The following is a 21,561-nucleotide window of genomic DNA, read 5'->3' on the forward strand; positions in this document are numbered from 1 at the left end:
CTCATTACCAAAGTCAAGACACAGCATCAAAGACTTGAGCTGTCTTGGTTCGGAGGGACATCCCATTATGGCATCCAGTTCTGACTGGAAAAGGCTCTCTCTTTGAAGGAAGATGAAATTTCCTATAGACTAAAGCATGCAGAGGATCTGACTGCCTACCATAGAATGTTGAAAGAATGACAGAAGCAAGGAAGGTTTTCGCTGTAAAATTAAGAGGTAAAAGATTGAGAAGACAGGAGAAAGTTCAGGAGAAAGGCCTCCAGGAAACTGGGATTATATTACACAAGTTTGTAGAAGATATAGTTGCATAATATTCTCCACTGGAATTCAGCAGCATAGGAGTAGAGAAAGCAGATAATGGGGGTGATCCAGGGTTGAGTTTTGGCAGGATGTGAATGATAGTGGTAAGCAATGTGGACAAGAGAGTCCAGGGTTAAGCACAGTGTTTCTTTGAATTAGTCAATTAAAGAGTCTAGATTTGTAAAGAAAGGAAAGTAGGCCAGAACAGGGTTAATGTTCTGGAAGACGAGAGCTTGGAGGTTGTGTTGTGGTAAGTATGAAGTATAGGTTTTGGAATAGTAAGGAAGAGGTTAAGACAGGAAATTATAAAGGAGGGAAATTTCAAACTACAAGATAATGGAGATGGCGCAATTGTGGGAGGCATGAGAGATCAGAGGGAAGGACAATCAGACAGTAGGCATGGGATTACAGGTTTAAGGACCACTCTGCTCCCTGACCCCATCCCCTAACTCCTTCTTTCCTACCATAATAGAAAATAGGAAAAAGAAAAAGGCAGAATGGTAAGGGGAAAGTGCCGGGATTTGGTGTCGCAGGACCTGGTTGAGTCCCTCCTGGACATTTACTAGCTGTATGATTTTGGACGAGAAGTTTCTTGTCCATGAACCTCAGTTTTTCCATTTGTAAAGTGAGGCATGGGTGAGGTGCCACCTCCTGTGTGAATCTTTCCCTGATCCCCCATTTGTTAATGCTTTCTCCCTCCTTACTTGTACTTTCCTTATCTGTGTACATATTCGCCCAATAATATGTAAGCACTTTAAAGCATGCCCTGTCTGTATCTATAGCATAGCATGTTTATTAAATTGAATTCTTAGAATATGGGAACCAATGACTAGCATGCCTTTTTATTTTTCTCTGTAGGAATGGAAACACTGCTTCATGCTCCTATTCAGGTCCAGTTGCAGCAGCCAGAGGTATGAATGTGTGAAGATATTTTCATATTTGAGATTTGCTCAAATAGGAAACTTTTAACTGTAAATCTATTACTTTTAGAACTTTAGGTGGCAGGAGGGTGAATGTATTGAAGCCTTTCCCCCAAGAATAAAACCATTGCTAAGTATTCTAGATATTAAAAAGAAGCCCCATAAAATAATAGTGCCAATGATCCATAATAATACAGTGCGTTATGTTGTGGTAAATCATTGGTCCATTTTTTATTTTCTTCTTAGGAAAATGCAGTAAAGTAATTTTTCTTCTGAGTAGATTATCAAGATACACAGGCCCAACCCTTTAGCATTTACAATATAGCCCATCTATTGCTTAAAAATAAAAGAATGGACCCTCCACACAACTTTGGAGTAAGAACATTTTAATTCTTACCAAATATACTCCTACAAAGTTAGATTGCATTGAATTATAGTCTCATGTTTTTGAATGATTGCTGTCATTTTTGCTGAGAGTTAATTTATACTATATCCTTTCCAACTATAAATATGCATTTTACTGAGGTCTTTCTTAAACGGTCTTCTCCATGTAGACACACATGTTTTTTATAGTGCCTATATCAGTGCCAAGTCTTTGGGGGGGAAGATAATAAAATATATTGCCTACAATGATGACTATTCTTGATGTAAATCAGATCTACTAGTTCTTCACTAACACAATGTCTTTCATATTTAACTGAAATCAGTTTGTGCGGTTTTTTAAAAAATTTTTTAAGGTGAATTAGTAAAGTATCATCATACAACATTAAGGTCATTGCAATCCTAGAGAATTGTTTTATATTGAAAAAAGTGAAGCAAAAATTATTCCTACCCTCTAAAGGCAAGTGAGGAAGTAAGGCATAATTCTTGTGAAAATATAAATCTAAAATTTATATAATATATAGAAATTGTGAGATTTAGTATCATAGACAGGATGAGTTCTTCCCATTTTCCCAATTTTTCTTCCCCCAGATCATGTCACTTTTTGGTGCTTTCAGTTCAGAAATTTGATTTTGAATTGTTTTGGAAGAGCATTTTGGGAGTTATTTCCAAAGGCTCAAAAAGCAGAAAACCACATTGGTGAATTGCTTTGGTATAATCTGCATTTACATAGGATTTATTATGTTGTTTGCAGGCTTAGAGCATTGTTTTATGTTGAATAAAGAAAGTTAAGCAAAATTTTGTTCCTACCCTCTAGAGCAGTGGTATTCAATTCTAATAGAAACAGATTCCTGCAGGCTACATATTGAATTAGAAAATTACAAATTAGCCTTATCTATGTTATATTGTCTTTTCATTTATTTTGTTAAACATTTTCTAATGCATTTTAATCTGGTTCTGGCCTAACTGGCAGTTTGACACCTCTGCTCTAGAGAGTAGGAACCTCTCTATGCTATATGTGAATTTGGTGCTATGGCAAAATGGCTGTAAGTCATGATAACATGTTTATATGTTGCTTTTTCTTTCCACTTCTCCCACTTCTGCCTGGCTGTTGCCCAGGTATCTATAAAATACTCTATCTCATGACTTCAATAATAGAGTACTTTTTATATAAAGTTATTGTATTAGTAATTTTCATACTTGATATAATTTTGAAGCAGTAACGTTCGTATATTTTTCACCTTTCTTTTGAAAATAATTTTATAAAACTAAGTAGATGGATTGTACTTGTGACTTTCTCTGAAGGTTTTGTGTTTTCCATTGACTATTTAACTATCAATAATATGAAGTGGAGTAAGAGAAGTGAACAGTTGTTTGCATTCTCTTGCAACCCCATAATCTACTTTGGTTTGGCTCCAGCCCCAGGAATGTGTGTTTAAATGAAGGATAGAATGACTTAGTACTGCTCAGATTGGATCCTTTTCCCACACTTAGAACTCTAAAGCTCAGCAAGGCAAAAAGCATTTATTAAGCACTTACTACACGCCAGACTGTCTACTAAGTGCTAGGGATACAAATACAAGCCAAAAAAAAAGAAGACAGTCCAATGGGTTGAAGACAATATACAAAAGGAAAGTGAAAGGAAGGAAAGAGGGTAAGAAGGAAGAGGAGCCCATGGTATCAGAGATCAGAAACAGAACCAGAAGAGAAATAAAGGTTGGCCAGCCTGGGCCCCTCCTCAAAAATGGAGGGATTAGAGGGAACTCAACAATGGGAGGGAACTAAGAAACAAGCATTTATTAAATGCCTTTTTTTGCGAGCATTGTGCTAAGCACTATACAAATAACTAATTTCAGAGAAGAAAGGAAGAAGCCAACATGGGGGATGGATGTTCCAAGGTGAGGAGGCCCCAGGTACAGAGGAAGGTTATAGGGTGAGACTACAGGTGAGGCATAATGTTCAAGTCCAGAAAGTCAGAAGCATAGCTTAGAGGAGAATGAAAATTGGTCTGCCTGGACATGTCCCCAAAATGGAGTATAATTTGGATTGGTTTCTGTGGGTCTGTAGATGGGGTTCAGTATCAACTGATGTTCACTTTATTGTGTGCAATACCGTATCAGACTACTTATTCCAAATGACACTTGAAAACATTTTGACATTCTTGTTAATAAATGGGATAAACATTATTGACAATAGGACAATTTGGATTTCATAGAGAGAATCCTTTAGTAAAATAAGACAATTGTTATCTAATTCTTATCATTGTTGGAGATGCTATTTATTTATAGCATATCCCACGTGTTATGAATCATCATTTTATTTGTGACAATTCACTTCTCAGTTTTATTAGAATGCAAGTTCATTAACAGCAGGGACTTTGCTTGTATATGTATTACTAGCACTTAGCATAGTACCTGGCACATAGTAAGCACTTAAATTTTTTTTCCTTCCTCTGTTCCTTGAGGCTTATACATTAAAACAAGGCTGTCCAAAATGCAGCTGGCTACATGCAGGCCGGCAGTGTGATTTATGTGGCCTGCCTGCAAGTATAAAAATTTGCATAAATGCTTTAGTAAATAAAGCTGGGCTACCTCAGAGCTCTTACTAAAATGGCAAATCAAAATATATAGTCTATTGTTTCAATAAAAACCTAAGGTTGGACAGCCCTGCATTAAAACATCACCTTGGTACTATAGGTAGGAAAGATGTAAAGCCTTTGGTACATATAACCAAACACTAATTTGTTTTTTGCTTTTATTACAGGGCTCAGATATGGAGCCTGTTCATGAAAAAAAATACGGAAATGATCAAACAGTCATCTTCTCAGATGAAAATCAAATGGACTTGACAGCTAGTAACACTGTGATGATTACGAAAGGCTTCTTAAGTTGCCCTGAAATGGGAAAGCCCTCCAAAATAGACACCAAATCCTTTCTGGCCAACTTAAAGTCCCACACTGAAGATCTAACCATGAACAAAGAATTTAATTTGTCTACTGATCCTGAAAGAATAGCTGATAAATGTTCTTTCCAGTCCAAAACAAGCACCTCTTCAGAAAATAAAGTAAATTTCAATGACTTCATAAAAAGATTGAAGTTAGAAAAATCTATCAGTTCTTGTACTGAAGGACCTGATAAAGAAAATGTCTTTATAGCCCACATCCCTTCCCAAGGACCAAACAATGATGCCTTTTCTCTGCCAAAAAAGCATATATTTCCTAATGCAGAAGAGAACGGCCATGGTGTCACTAGTGTCTTTAGAGATCAAGATGATAGAAAGGATATCACCCAGTGCCATACAGACAATATTCAGTCCATGGACCCTATAGCCAGAGAGACTCTCTTGAGGCCAGCTGAAGGATGTGATTTTACAGTGTATGGTAATGACTTTATGGACTTGACAGTTAACCACACTGCACAGATTTTGCTTCCTACAAATAATGCATCTGGGATAGAGAATCATATTCAGAGTGTCACAGTAGATGTTACAAAAGGTGATTGTACTACTAAAAATCCAGGGTCAAAGAGAACCTGTAGAAACCAACAGAATGTTCCATGTCAAGACTCTTCAGGAAATCTTGAGGATAAAATAGACATTACCAGAAGCCACAACGGGATGACAAATATTCCCCCAACATCGCAGGCTTCTAACCAAAGCTCTGTGACATTGGCCTTAGCCCCAGAATCTACATGTCCTGGCCCAGTATTTCAAGGTGATAAAACAGTTTTCTTTTCTAGTAATGATGATGCCATGGAAATGACCAAAAGTCTTACACCCAAAAGAGATGATAAAAATGCATGTGTCAGTAACTTAACTCAAATGTGTCCAAATCCAGGGAATGCCATCTCCAGTCTCATGGATAAAACTGTTTATTCAGAAGAGGTTGACATGGACATTACTAAGAGTAACACAGTTGCCATACATGATCAGATTATTGAATTATGCCCAACTAATGTACAGGGCCCTTCTCCACCAAATCTTGAAAATGAGCTATTATTTCAAGATCAGAAGGCTGTTTCAGAAGATATAAAACAGAACAAAAGCTGCAGTTCAGTTTCTTATGTAACTACAGGAAAATTACAACAGGGTCTTGCAAATCCTTTAAGTGTTTCGTTGTCTGGTAACAAGTCTGTTGTCTTCTCAGGTGAAGATATGGATTTGACCAAGTGTTGTACCGTCAAGATTGATAGCAGTGACTTAGGAACTCAGTTACCTCTGACCTCAGCGAATATGCTGGCCCCTGTGAAAACCAAAAAACCTCTGTCTCCCAGCAATAGACATTCATCTGGTTTAGAGATGTGGGAAGAAATGGAAATAACCCAGAGTCATACAGTGCCTATTAATCTTCACAACAGTGCAGTAGTCAGACAACAAAAATTAGGACCTAAAAATACCCAAACAGAGACCTGTATCAAACATAAAAAAATCTTGGAACTTTCATCGTATCATGATAAAGATATTCATCATTCAAGTATTTATAAAATAGATATGACAAAAAGCCATACCATAGATGTCTGTAGTGAGAAACTTGACAGAATAGTAGCATTGGGAAACTCTGGAAATGCACATTTTCACAAGCAGTCTTGGTTATCCAAAGTAAAACCAATAACTTTTTCATCAGAAGATGACATGAAAAGGCACAGTACTGACATTAACACCTTTACACTGGAATCTACGCTTGGACAGAATTCTAGACTCTCTGAATCACTGAAAAAACATGTAGCTGATACTTCACTTGCCTTTTGTCATGACAAGACTCTTATGTTTACAGAACAACAACAAAATATGGACTTAACAAGAAGTCACACTGCTGTTACTGGATGTATCCCCTCTCCTTCAATACAGGAGTCTGGAGACATAGTTCCACAGAACATTATCTCTAAACCACAGTCTGAGTTGCAAAATAATACCAATTTACTTGCTAATTTATCAGTTATGGATTTTGTTAGAAATAAGGCTGCAGTCATACAAATGGAAAAGGCCTCCAAAATAGACACCAAATCCTTTCTGGCCAGCTTAAATTCCCACACTGAAGATCTAACCATGAACAAAGAATTTAATTTGTCTACTGATCCTGAAAGAATAGCTGATAAATGTTCTTTCCATTCCAAAACAATCACCTCTTCAGAAAATAAAGTAAATTTCAATGACTTCATAAAAAGATTGAAGTTAGAAAAATCTATCAGTTCTTGTACTGAAGGACCTGATAAAGAAAATGTCTTTATAGCCCACATCCCTTCCCAAGGACCAAACAATGATGCCTTTTCTCTGCCAAAAAAGCATATATTTCCTAATGCAGAAGAGAACGGCCATGGTGTCACTAGAGTCTTTAGAGATCAAGATGATAGAAAGGATATCACCCAGTGCCATACAGACAATATTCAGTCCATGGACCCTATAGCCAGAGAGACTCTCTTGAGGCCAGCTGAAGGATGTGATTTTACAGTGTATGGTAATGACTTTATGGACTTGACAGTTAACCACACTGCACAGATTTTGCTTCCTACAAATAATGCATCTGGGATAGAGAATCATATTCAGAGTGTCACAGTAGATGTTACAAAAGGTGATTGTACTACTAAAAATCCAGGGTCAAAGAGAACCTGTAGAAACCAACAGAATGTTCCATGTCAAGACTCTTCAGGAAATCTTGAGGATAAAATAGACATTACCAGAAGCCACAACGGGATGACAAATATTCCCCCAACATCGCAGGCTTCTAACCAAAGCTCTGTGACATTGGCCTTAGCCCCAGAATCTACATGTCCTGGCCCAGTATTTCAAGGTGATAAAACAGTTTTCTTTTCTAGTAATGATGATGCCATGGAAATGACCAAAAGTCTTACACCCAAAAGAGATGATAAAAATGCATGTGTCAGTAACTTAACTCAAATGTGTCCAAATCCAGGGAATGCCATCTCCAGTCTCATGGATAAAACTGTTTATTCAGAAGAGGTTGACATGGACATTACTAAGAGTAACACAGTTGCCATACATGATCAGATTATTGAATTATGCCCAACTAATGTACAGGGCCCTTCTCCACCAAATCTTGAAAATGAGCTATTATTTCAAGATCAGAAGGCTGTTTCAGAAGATATAAAACAGAACAAAAGCTGCAGTTCAGTTTCTTATGTAACTACAGGAAAATTACAGCAGGGTCTTGCAAATCCTTTAAGTGTTTCGTTGTCTGGTAACAAGTCTGTTGTCTTCTCAGGTGAAGATATGGATTTGACCAAGTGTTGTACCGTCAAGATTGATAGCAGTGACTTAGGAACTCAGTTACCTCTGACCTCAGCGAATATGCTGGCCCCTGTGAAAACCAAAAAACCTCTGTCTCCCAGCAGTAGACCTGCTTCTCAAATTGTTCTTCAACAAACTCCATTTCTGCCGAAAGAGGCATTTAATTCCTTTTTGCAAGACAAAGGTGATCCACGGCCTGGAAAACCATTTGGTAACTGCCAGAATTCATTATCCCAACCTGAGAATCTCACAGTAGCTAATACAGATGTGAGCCCAGACTATGCTCATCAATCATTGCTAGCCATGAAATTAGTTTCGACCAATTCACTCTTGCCTTATCCTTCAGAAAAGACTATTATTTTTGCCCCTGAGCAAGGTAATATGGACTTGACTGAAAACCATGAAGTAATTATTCAAACTGGCAACTCAAAGATACCTACAGATGACCAGCAAAAGCAGAAATACAATGAGGCTTCCATGAGATATGAGAAATCACCAAGCTTAACTGTCTCATGTTTGAATAAGAAAGAGATGCCTGAAATTATGGGGGATAGTTTGCAGATCAATAAAATCCATACAACTGCAGGAGACAAAGCAGATTTAGAAGAAGGAACAAGCAGGGCCACAGATAAAACGGTGGTCTTTCCAAATGATCAAGATGAGCTAGAAATTACTAAGTCTCACACTGTTTTCATTGATTACCAAACTATGGAAAAGATGCAAAGTAGTTCTCATCTTAAGGACTCTAGAAGGAAAAGCCTAGGTCAACCAAAGATGGTATTTGCTCCTAATGATCAGACTGTTTTCTTTACAGAGGAAGGTGGGAATGATTTGGATCTCACTAAAAGCCACACAACAGTAATAAACAGCCAGATAATACCACAAGGAGATGGCCACAAGAGTATTCCTGTGGATAAGACTATAATGTTTACATCCAATAATGACATGGAATTAATTAATCCAACCTCTAGTATGATTGATAAAACTGTAGAGAGACCCAGACTGGAGAATGCACAGCTGTTAGACAAACGTGGGGGAAGTAAAAGCATGAATGAACTCTACAGTAACAAAACTGTTGCATTTCCAGCAGGTGATAAGAATAATATGGAAATTACCAGTGTTCTTACAAAGGAAATAAACCACAAAGATGTTCTAAAAGGTGAACAGGACAGTTGTGTGGTACCTTTAGCTACAGCTTCCAAAACTGTTTTGTATAGAGGTGAACAGGACGACATGGAGCTCACTGACATCACAAAAAGCCACATTTTTGCAATGGACTGTGAAGCTGATTTACAAGATGTAGGAACCAGTCGGATGATGGATAAAACAGTGGTGTTTTCAGATAATCAGGATGACCTAGAAATTACTAAGTCTCACACTGTTGTCATTGATTACCAAACTATGGAAAAGGTGCAAAGTAGGCCTCATCTTAAGGACTCTAAAAGGAAAAGCCTAGGTCAACCAAAGATGGTGCTTGCTCCTAATGATCAGACTGTTTTCTTTTCAGAGGAAGGTGGGAATGATTTGGATCTCACTAAAAGCCACACAACAGTAATAAACAGCCAGATAATACCACAAGGAGATGGCCACAAGAGTATTCCTGTGAATAAGATAATAATGTTTACATCCAATAATGACGTGGAATTAACTAATCCAACCTCTAGTATGATTGATAAAGATGTAGAGAGACCCAGACTGGAGAATGCACAGCTGTTAGACAAACGTGGGGGAAGTAAAAGCATGAATGAACTCTACAGTAACAAAACTGTTGTGTTTCCAGCAGGTGATGAGAATAATATGGAAATAAACCACAAAGATGTCCTAAAAGGTGAACAGGACGGTTGTGTGGTATCTTTAGCTACAGCTTCCAAAACTGTTTTGTATAGAGGTGAACAGGACGACATGGAGCTCACTGACATCACTAAAAGCCACATTTTTGCAATGGACTGTGAAGCTGATTTACAAGATGTAGGAACCAATCGGATGATGGATAAAACAGTGGTGTTTTCAGATAATCAGGATGACCTAGAAATTACTAAGTCTCACACTGTTTTCATTGATTACCAAACTATGGAAAAGATGCAGAGTAGGCCTCATCTTAAAGACTCTAAAAGGAAAAGCCTAGGTCAACCAAAGATGGTGCTTGCTCCTAATGATCAGACTGTTTTCTTTTCAGAGGAAGGTGGGAATGATTTGGATCTCACTAAAAGCCACACAACAGTAATAAACAGCCAGATAATACCACAAGGAGATGACCACAAGAGTATTCCTGTGGATAAGACTATAATGTTTACATCCAATAATGACATGGAATTAACTAAGCCAACTTGTAGTATAATTGATAAAACTGTAGAGAGACCCAAACTAGAGAATGCACAGCTGTTAGACAAACGTGGGGGAAGTAAAAGCATGAATGAACTCTGCAGTAACAAAACCGTTGTGTTTCCAGCAGGTGATGAGAATAATATGGAAATTACCAGTGTTCTTACAAAAGAAATAAATCACAAAGATATCCTAAAAGGTGAACAGGGCAGTTGTGTCTTACCTTTAGCTACAGCTTCCAAAACTGTTTTGTATAGAGGTGAACAGGATGACATGGAGCTCACTGACATCACTAAAAGCCACAATTTTGCAATGGACTGTGAAGCTGATTTACAAGATGTAGGAACCAGTAGGAAAATGAATAAAACAGTGATATTTGCAGATGATCAGAATAAGCTAGAAATTACTAAGTCTCACACTGTTGTCATTGATTACCAAACTATGGAGAACACACAAAACATGTTTCCAAATAAGGCAAAAATTGATAGCTTTACAAGGAATAGTCTAGTTGGAACACAGGTAACATTTGTTCCTAATAATGAGACTATTTTCCTTTCAGGTAAAGATGTTGATGATGGAACGGTCACTAAAAAACAAAGAGATGCAATAGAAAATGGAAATTTTCTTCAGGATGAACAGCAGCAGTCTGCATTACCTTTCATCCCTGTAGATAAAACTATTAAGTTTACTGGTGATCAGGGTGTAATGGAAATGAACAGATCTCAAAGTACTGTTATTAATGAAAAAACTTTGGAGAAACTTGTTGATCAGGATCATGTATTAGAAATGGTCAAAAAAGAAGTATGTGCTTTTGATAGTACAATTTTATTGGGAAAGATAACTAAATCTAAATCTAAAACAATTCCATTTAAGTTTCCAAAGCATCAAGTGAAAGCTTTCACTGATGAAGGAGAACAAAGACAAAGAAGTGAGCTCCTCAGGGATGCTGTATTTGTTGACTCTCAACCTCAGTTACTAACCCAGTCAATTGCCTTACCAGAAAAGGAACAATATATTGTAAATGAAGATAAACTAATGCAATCTGAGGCAAAAAATGGAAATTTGGAAGTTGCCACAGGAAACCTTTGCACACTTAACTATGAAAACCTGTCCAAAATGTTGCATGATGATAGAGGACTTACTACACCCTCAGGAAAGGAACCAAAGCAAAATGTAAAAATATCTGAATGGGAAGCAACTGTGAAAATCCAAGTTAACTCAGACTCAGCTACAGAAATACATCAGCTCCATGCCACTCATTCCACACTGTCAGATCCTGTGAGTTCATCTGAAGCTATTAGTATGGCTAATATTGAACCAAATCTGAATACAATCAAGAGATCTGAAAATTTTTCACAATCTCAGATTAGTCATATAGCTAACCTTACAGAACAGTTGCCCAAATTGGGAAAACAAGTTGAAGGCAGTGTGGATGAATCTCAAACCACAAAACAAACACAAAACACAAAAATAGGAACCAATAATGCAGAGGACATCAAAGATGAGGGACAAGCATATTCTTATACTGGAGATGCATCTTATTCTGTACCCTTAAAGACTGTTGTAAAGGATAAAATTAAGGCAAAAAGGTACTCTTTGGGAATCTTCTTACCCAGACTGCCAAACAAAAGAAATTGCAGTGTCACTGGCATGGATGCCTTGGAGCATAACTCAGTAGATTTAACTGACTTAAACACTTTAGAAGCTCAACCAGTCAATAAGAAAAATTCAGATTTGATGTCTGCTTTAACAGAGCCACATTTGAGCCCCTCTCAGTATATAAATGAGGAGCACCTTCCTCTAGATCCAGAAGAGAGTAATTCTTCTGAATCCATCAGCATCGAAACCAAGGGAAAGGCTTTGGTTGAGACTTACCAACAAGAGATCCAACCACTTGAAAGTACAGTGAAAGAAATCTTCAATAGTCAGAAAAGACTCCTAGTCCAAGGAGAAGATGACAGTATTCCCAGTGAGAAGAAAGTCCGAAAAGATGAGACCAGTCTTAGTAATTCAGCCCAGGCTCTCCAGGTGAGTTGACTTCTGTGTAGTAACTAAAAAGTATGCTCAACTTGCATTTTAATCTTTGATGAAAGGAAATTGATCTTTTTGCTCTATTCCAGTTAACAGTGCTGGAGAAATACTTCTGTGTCAAAAGTGCCCCAGTCGAACAGGATAAAGAAGATAGTTCTATGATAACAAATGGGTGCAGAAGAAAGAAATGAGTAATGGCTTAAAAATAAACTGCAAGAAATTGTTGCATTCTAAATTTTAAGTTAGTTTTAAATGACTTAATCAGAATACATTTTCCTCCAAACTATAGTTTTTTAGGTAGAGAACAGAAAGCTTCAGGAGTTCATAAAAGATTATAAGTGTTTTTATAACGGTTTTGAGGTTTATTAATAAAAAAAAAGTAAGTCATAAGTTACCAGATGCAGTGTAGCATAGTCTATGAAGAGCTAGCCCTAGAGTCAGAAAGACCTAGGTTCAAGTAAGGCCTCTGATTCATACTGTCTATGTGACCCTGGGAAAGTCACTTAATTTCTCAATACCCCAAGGCAACTCTTAAAAACTATAAGTTGCAGAACAGTTTCTAACCTACATGAGGAGAATTTTCCTTATTGGGAGTTACGTACCAATGAAACAGAAGAGTGGACAGGAAAAAAAAGCTAGAAGTTATGGTTTCACAAGAAAGATGGGGTTCTAAAAAAGGATTAGGTCAGTTGAAGTTTTAAGGCCATGTGACTCCTAAGAAGCAGTCCATGTATGCTACATGGCCACCATCTAGATGTGTGCCTTTGGACAAATGTCTTAACATTCCTGTGCCTCATTTCCCTACCTATAAATGAAGTGGTTGAATGTTGCTAAACTTCTATAACTAGATATCAGGTAGCACTTTGCAGCTTGTATTCCTTTAGGTATTATTCTGTATTATAGTTATTTGTGTATGTGTCATTATCACCACTATCCTGCCTCCCCCTACCACCCCCACTCTTGCCTTCAGACCAAAAGATCCATGAAGGGCAGTCTATGTCTTCTGCAACCTTGGTATCTTCCCCCAGCACCTAGTAGGTGCTTCATAAATGTTGAATTAATTTAAAAACTGATAAGGAATATTTCCCTAAAATATGTACTTGTGGAGAAGTCAGAAATTACAAAATCAAAAATACTGACTTTGGGATCTTGTGATTTGTTTGCCCTCTAGCCAGAAGCACTTTAGCCATTTATGATGTTGGTTAAGCTTGGAAATAAGCCCTTTCTATTAACCCTAGTGAAAGACTAGCCAGATGGCCAAGATTAATGTTAGGAGTGAACTAGACCCTGGACTAGTGTAAAAATAACTATTAAAGAGAGAGTTTATATATGTGAAATGTAATAACGAAGTCTTTCTGTGGGCTTTAGTAAAATTATTTTTAAATTCAAAATGAAAGACCCAAGTTAATGACATGTTTTCTAATTTGTTATTAGGGTATCCCAGAAACAGCAAATGGGTTTATAGCAAGTGATCATCCTTCTTGTACCCAGCAAGAACATCTTGATCAAAAATGCATCTTATGGGATAACTCTCTGGGAGAAGGGGAGGGAGAGGAATATGTGAAAAATCTAGGCAATGTAAAAACAAAAGATCAAAAAAAAACCCTTTTTATGAAAGAAAGTATACCTTATACTTGCTTCCTGATAGTTTTTTTTTTAATTAATGATTTCAGGCATTTGATCACCATTCAGAAGAGTATGTGGATAAAAATCCTTGTAGTTCATTGATAAAAAGTCTCAACAGGACCCCATCTAGTTGTTCCAGCTCCTCGGATTCCATCAAGACTGATGGGACATTTGTGAATTATAGCAGTAAGATCTCTATTTTTTTTGGTTACATTTTGAGTTCCAAATTATTTCCCTTTTTTTCTTTCCAGCCCCTCTTTAGAGAAGCCAACATTTGATATAGATATATATGTGGAGCCATACAATACATACTTCCATATATGAGTTCTTTCTCTGGAGGGGGATAGCGCTTTCCTTCATAAGTTCTTCATAGATGATTTGAATGATCATATTATTCAGAATAGCTTAGTCATTCACAGTTACTCTTCAAACAATATTGCTGTTATTGTATACAGCATTCTTTTGGTTCTGCTCATTTCCCACTGTATTATTTCATGCAAGTCTCTGTATGTTTCTCTAAAACAACCTGCTAATCATTTCTTAGAACATAGTAATATTCCATCACAATCATACATCACAACATATTTAGCCATTCCACGCTTGATGGGCATCCCCTCACTTTCCAGTTCTTTGCCACCACAAAGAAAGCTGCTATACACAGGTTCTTTTCCTTTTTCCCTAATCACCTTTGGAAACAGACCTGATCATTAGGTCAAAGGGTATACACAGTTTTGTAACTCTTAGGGCATAATTCCAAATTGCTTTCCAAAATGGTTAGATCAGTTCACAGTTCCACCAACTGTGGAATTTGTTGTTGCTGCTCTGTCATTCAGTTGCGTCTGACTCTTCATGACTCCATGGACCATAGTACACCATGCCCTTTTGTCCTCTATCTGCCAAAATCTGTCCAAGCTCATGTTCATTGCTTCCATGACACTGTCTGTCCATCTTATCCTCTGCCATCTCCTCTTTTTCAATCTTTCCAAACATTAGAGTCACATCAATTGTGCAGCTCAACTTTTTTGTACTCCAGCTCTCACAGCCATACATTGCTATTGGAAAAACCATAGGTTTGACTACATGGACCTTTGTCAGTAAGATGATATCTCTGCTTTTTAGTCTGCTGTCCTGATTTGCCATATATGGCTTTCCTTCTAAGGAGCAAGCATTTTTTTTTTGCAAGTATCTTTTAGTTTCATGGCTGCAGTCACCATCTGCATTGATCTTTGAGGCCAATTATATAAAACCTGACACTGTATAAAACCTGACATTTCCCTCTATTGGAAGTGATGGGACCAGTTGCCATAATCTTGGGTTTTTGTTTTTTATATTGTACTTCAAGCCAGCTTTTACACTCTCCTCTTTCACTCTCTTCAAGAGATTTCATAGTTCTTCACTTTCTGCCATCAGAATGGTGGAAACCATCTCTAGTCATGCTGATGTGTATCTGGCCACTGGACCCAGATGGCTCTGGAGGACAAAGTGAGGTTGATGACTTTGCACAGTTCTTTCTCACTTAAATCCAATTCACTTGCATATCATGGCATCACCCCCATGATGACATAGTTTTCGTTAAGAACGAAGGACAAACAACAACCCTGTGGGTAGTAGAAGCTGCCACACTGGGGACCCAGCTGGAACTGGCCAGTGTCTTTTCCTTCCTTCTTTCCTTTCTTCATTTCCTCTGTCCTTCCCTCACTCCTTCCCTCCCTTTGGAAACTTACAAGATATCTTGGTGTTTACAGACTAGATTTCTTTCTTAAGGACCATGCCTTAAACCCAAATCACTCTGGTTCTCACTAATTGGCCAACAATAGGTCCCAGGCCAAACTCCACTTGGTCATTGTTTGGGCCCTGATTGACTCAGAGTGAATGTAAATAGGAATTGTTTCTCTATTTTGGCCACAAACCCTGAGAGTCTTCCCCTCCCAGTATGATTTTTTTCTTTTTTTTGCTGGACTGGGTTAAAGAGGCCATTCTTTGCCTTTTTTTTTTAACCTGGTCTTAATCACTGAATGGGTGTTGCCTCTGCCAAACTGAGATCTGATAATGAATTTAGCTTTAAAAGGCTGAGGTCTTGCACCACATATGTGTATTTGGCCACTGAACCCAGATGGCTCTGGAGGAGAAAGTGAGGCTGGTAACTTTGCACATCCCTCTGTGACTAAAATCCAGTTCACTTGCATGTCATGTTATTACTTCCATGATGTCATGGTCCTCTTCGGGAATGAAGGACAAACAACAGCAGCAATCAGAATGGTATTATTTACATATCTGAGATTGTTGATATTTCTTCCTGAACCTTAATTCTGGCTTTTGATTTGTCCAGCTTGACATTTCACATGATGTACTCTGCATCTAAGTTAAATAAACAAGGTGACAATATACAGTTGTTGTACTCCTTTTTCAATCTTAAACCAATCAGTTGTTCCATGTTCAATTCTAGCTGTTGCTTCTTGGCCTACATATAGGTTACTCAGGAGAGAAGTAAGATGACCTGGTACTTCCATGTCTTTGAGCACTTAGCCACATTTTGTTCTGATCCACATAGTCAAAGGCTTTAGTGTAGTTAATGAAAGAGAAATAGATATTTTTCTGGAACATCCTTGCTTTTTCCATAATCCAGGGAACAATTTGGTCTCTAGTTCCTCTGCTCTTTGAAAACCAGCCTGATCTTCTGATAATTCTTGGTTCACATATTACTGAAGCCTAGCTTACAGAATCTTAAGCATAACCTTGCTGGCACGTGAAATGAGTGCAATTGTTCAGCAATTTGAACATTCTTTGGTGTTGCTTTTCTTTAGGATCAGAACATAAACTGATTTTTTTCAGTCCAGGGACCACTGTTTTCTAAATTTCCTGGCATGTTGAGCATAGCACCTTAACAGCATGATCTTTCAGGATTTTAAATAGCTGGGCTGGAATTCTTTCACCTCCACTAACCTTATTGTTAGCAGTGTTTCCAGAGGCCCACTTGACTTCATTCTCTAGGATGTCTGGCTCTAGGTCAGTAATCATACCATCATAGTTATTAGTGATGGTAAGATATTTCTTCTGTATATTCTTGCCAACTCTTCTTAATGTCTTCTATTTCTATAGTCCCTATCATTTTTGTCTTTTATCATGCCTATTTTTGTATGAAATGTTCCCTTGATACCTCTAATTTTTTTGAAGAGAACTCTTGTCTTTCCCATTCTATTGTTTTCTACTGTTTCTCCGCAGTGCTTATTTAAGAAAACCTTTTTTTATCTCTCCTTGCTATTCTCTGGAATTCTGCAATTAGTTGGGTTTATCTTTCCCTTTCTCCTTTTCCCTTCACTTTCCTTCTTTCCTCCACTATCAGTAAAGCCTAATCAGACAGTCGTTTTGCTTTCTTACTCTTCTTTGGGATGTTTTTTGTTGCTGCCTCCTGTGTAGTATTTTGAACCTCTGTCCATAGTTCTTCAGGCATTCTATATATCAGATCTTAAACCTTAAATCTATCTATCACTTCTACTTCATAAGGGATGTGATTTAGGTCATACGTATACAGTCTGATAGTTTTCCCTACTTCAATTTAAGTCTGAATTTTGTAATAAAAAAACTCATGATCCGAGTCATAATTAGCTCCAGGTCTTGTTTCAATTGAAATTATAGAACTTTTCCACCATTGGCTGCAAAGTATATAATTAATTTGATTTAAATATTGACCATCTGGTGATGTCCATGTGTAGAGCTGCCTTTTAGTTTGTTTAAAAACTGTTTGCTATGACCAGTGAGTTATCTTAACAAAACTCTATTAGTCTCTGCCCTGCTTCATTTTGTGTTTCAAGGACAAACTTGCCTTATCTTTTCATTTCCTCCTTTAGCGTTCTAATCCCCTATGATGAATTGTCGAGGAGGGCATTAATTCTAGAAGATGTAGGTCTTCATAGAACTGACCAACTTTACCCCCTTCAGTTGGAGCACAAACTTGTATAAATGTGTTGAATCGTTTGCCTTGGATTTGAACTGATATTTTATCATTTTTGAGATTATATGTTCCATTACTACTTTTCTTACCCTTTTATTGACTATGAAGGCTAATACATTTCTTCTAAGAGATTCCTGTTCACAGTAGCATATGTAGTGATCACCTGCATTAAAATCATCTATTCCTGTCCATTTAAGTTCACTGACACCCAAGATGTCAATGTTTAATCTTCGCATCTCCTGTTTGACCATGTCCAGCTTACCTTGGTTCATAGATCTTAGATTCCAGGTTCCTATGCAATATTGATTTTTACAGCATCAGACTTTTCTTTCATCACCAGACGCATCTGCAGTTGAGCTTCCTTTCAGCTTTGGCCCAGTTGCTTCATTAGTTCTAGAGCTACTTATCCTCCACTCTTCCCCTGCAGGTAGGTGGCCCAGTAGACAGAGCACTGGGCCTGGAGTCTGGGAGATCTGAATTCAAATCTGGCCCCAGATACTTACTAGCTGTGTAACCCTGGGCAAGTCACTTAACCCTGTTTGCCTCAGTTTCCTCATCTGTAAAATGAGCTAGAGAAAGAACAACCACTCTAGAATCTTTGCCAAGAAAACCTCAAATGGGGTCATGAAGAGTTGGACAAAAACCGAAACAACTGAACAGCAGTATATTAATGTCCTTACTTTTCCACAACCCTTCCAGTATTTGTCATTTCCCCATTCTATCATTTTAGCCAATCTGATAGATATAATCAACAATAATTTAGAGTATTTTATATGACTATATATAGCTTTGATTTCTCTTCCAAAAACTGCTCATTCTTATCCTTTGACTATTTGTCAATTGGAGAATGACTAATATTCTTATAAATTTGACTCAGTTCTCAATATATTTGAGATATGAGGCCATTAACCAAGAAACTGCTATAAAAATTTCCCCCCAATTTTCTGCTTTCCTTCTAATCTTGGCTACATTGGTTTTATTTTTACAAAATCTTTTTAATTTAGTGTAATCAAAACTATCCATTTTACATTCCACAGTGGTTTCTATCTCTTATTCATAAATTCTTCTCTTATCCATAAATCTGTTATGTAATATATTCCATGCTCCTCTAATTTACTTATGGTAGCTCCCTTTATATCTAGGTCATGTATCTATTTTTACCTTATCTTGGAAATAGTGTAAGATAATGGTCCATACCTAGTTTCTGCCAGGCTGCTTTCTAGTTTTCTCAGAATTTTTTTTTACCAGATAATGAGTTCTTATCCTAAAAGCTTAGACCTTTACATTTATGAAACTCAAAGTTACTATAATTATTTACTACTGTGTCCAGTTAAATGTAACTTTTTTTGTATAAAAAGTGTTTTATAATTATGTTTATGTAGTTCCTGAGTTTGTCTTGACAGGTATGTTCCCAAGTATTTTATAGTCTACAGTTACTTTAAGTGAAATATCTCTTACTATCTATTCTTTCAGGGCTTCGTTGGCAATATGTAGAAAAGCTGATGATATATGTAGATTTATTTCATATCCTGCTACTTTGCTAAAATTATTGTTTGAAATAATTTTTAGTTGAATCACTGGGATTTTCCAACTATATCATCATGTCATCTGCAAAGAGAGATAGTTTTATTTCCTCATTGCCTAGTCTGATTCCTTCAATTTCTTTTTCTTCTCTTATTGCTATTGCTAGCATTCTTTTTTAAAAAATATATTTTATTGGGGCAGCTAGGTGGCGCAGTGAGTAGAGCACAGGCCATGGAGTCAGGAGGACCTGAGTTCAAATCTAGCCTTAGACACTTGGCACACTTTACTAGCTGTGTGACCTTGGGCAAATTGCTTAACCCCAATTGCCTTGCCTCCTTCCCCTCTCCAAAAAAAAAAAATACATATATACATATATTTTTTAATTTTTCCCTTAATTTCATGTTAAAACAGTTTTTAAACTTTTTTTCATTTTGAATTCCAAATTCTATCTCTCCCTTATTCCCTCCTTGAGATGGTAAGCAATGAGATATAGGTTACACATTGGTAATCATGTAAAACATTTTCATGTTAGTCATTTTGTGACTAGAAGAACAATACCAGTCCTTTCTCAGGAGTCAGATAGTATATTTCATCATTAGTCCTTTGGGATTTTCTTAGAAGACTTAGATCATTGTATTGCTAAAAATAGCTAAGTCATTCACAGTTCTTCATCAAACAATATTGCTGTTAATGTGTATAATGTTCTCCTAGTTCTTTTCACTTCATTTTATATCAATTCATGCACGTTTTTCCAGGTTTTTCTGAAATCATCCTTCTTGTCACTTTTTACAGCACAATAATATTCCATCACAATCTACCACACTTTGTTTAGCCATTCCCCAATTCATGGGCATCCCTGCGATTTCTAATTCTTAGCTGCCACAAAAAGAGCTGCTTATAGATATTTTTGTACATATAGGTTCTTTCCCCCTTTTCTTGATGTCTTTGAGATATAGACCTAGCAGTGATATTGCTGGATCAATGCAGTTTTATAGCTCTTTGGGCATAGTTCCAAATTGCTCTCCATATGGTTGGATCAGTTCACAATTCCACCAAAAGTGTATAAGTGTCCCAGTTTTCCCACATTCCCTCCAACATCCATCATTTTCTGTTGTTGTTGTTGTTGTATTAGCCAATCTGATAGGTATGAGGTGGTACCTCATAGTTGACTTAATTTGCATTTCTCTAATCAATAATGATATTGAGCATTTTTTCTGGTAACTATGGGTTATTGCTAGCATTTCTAATACAATATTGAATAATAGTGGTGATAATGGGCATCCTTGCTTCACCCCTGATCTTACTGGAAAAGCTTCTACCTTCCCCCCGCTTAACAGGTAATACTTGCTAATGGTTTTAGGTAGATGCTTCTTATCATTTTAAGGAAAAATCCCTTTATACTTAATGCTTTCAAGTGTTCTTAATAGGAATGAGTGTTGCATATTGTCAAAAGCTTTTTCTGCATCTATTGATATAATTATATTTTTGTTACTTTTGTTATTGGTATAATCAATTAATAGTTTTCCTTATATTGAACCAACCCTGCATTTCTGGTGAAAATCTCACTTGGTCACAATGTATAATTTTGGCGATATATTGCTGTAGTCTCCTATCTAGTATTTTATTTAGGATTTTTGCATCCATATTCTTAGTGAAATTGGTGTATAATTTTCTTTCTCTTATTTTGCTCTTTGTGGTTTAGCTATCAGCACCATATTTGTTTCATAAAAGGAGTTTGGTAGGACTTCTTTGCCTATTATTTCAAATAATTTATTTAATATTAGAATTAGTTGATCTTTAAATGTTTTGTAGAATTCACTTGTAAACTATCTGGTCCTGATCCTTTTTTCTTAGGAAGCTCATTTGGCCTATTCAGTTTCTCTTTCTAAAATAGGTTTCTTTAGATATCCTATTTCCTCTTCTATTAATCTAGGCAGTTTATATTTTTGTAAATATTATTCCATTTCACTTAAATTGTTAAATTTGTTGGCATATAATTGGGCAAAGTAACTCCTAATGATTGCTTTGATTTCATCTTCCTTAGTGGTATAGTTACCCTTTTCATTTTTGATACTGTTGGTTTGGTTTTCTTTCTTTTTAAAAATCATGTTAAGTAATGCTTTATCTATTTTATTGGGTTGTTTTGTTCCCCACAAAACTAACCCCTGGTTTTATTTATTAATTCAATGGTTTTCTTACATTTGATTTACTAATCTTACCTTTAATTTTCAGAATTTCCAATTTGGTGTTTAATTGAGGATT

General features: G+C 36.8%; 1 protein-coding gene across 1 annotated transcript in view; it reads left to right on the plus strand.

Moving 5' to 3' along the window:
* Window positions 1-932: 932 nt before the first annotated feature.
* KNL1 (kinetochore scaffold 1) overlaps window positions 933-21,561 on the plus strand; it is a 52,710-nt gene continuing 32,081 nt past the window's right edge. Inside the window, exons 1-9 of the mRNA XM_036736685.1 lie at window positions 933-936; window positions 1,159-1,211; window positions 4,365-5,793; window positions 6,223-6,423; window positions 7,819-7,947; window positions 8,836-9,003; window positions 9,673-10,515; window positions 10,726-12,194; window positions 13,871-14,009. Of these exons, the coding sequence (XP_036592580.1) occupies window positions 933-936; window positions 1,159-1,211; window positions 4,365-5,793; window positions 6,223-6,423; window positions 7,819-7,947; window positions 8,836-9,003; window positions 9,673-10,515; window positions 10,726-12,194; window positions 13,871-14,009 (4,435 nt within the window). The remainder of the gene's footprint in view (window positions 937-1,158; window positions 1,212-4,364; window positions 5,794-6,222; window positions 6,424-7,818; window positions 7,948-8,835; window positions 9,004-9,672; window positions 10,516-10,725; window positions 12,195-13,870; window positions 14,010-21,561) is intronic.

The sequence above is a fragment of the Trichosurus vulpecula genome, chromosome 8 (assembly GCF_011100635.1).
Source record: "Trichosurus vulpecula isolate mTriVul1 chromosome 8, mTriVul1.pri, whole genome shotgun sequence".
Taxonomy (NCBI): domain Eukaryota; kingdom Metazoa; phylum Chordata; class Mammalia; order Diprotodontia; family Phalangeridae; genus Trichosurus; species Trichosurus vulpecula.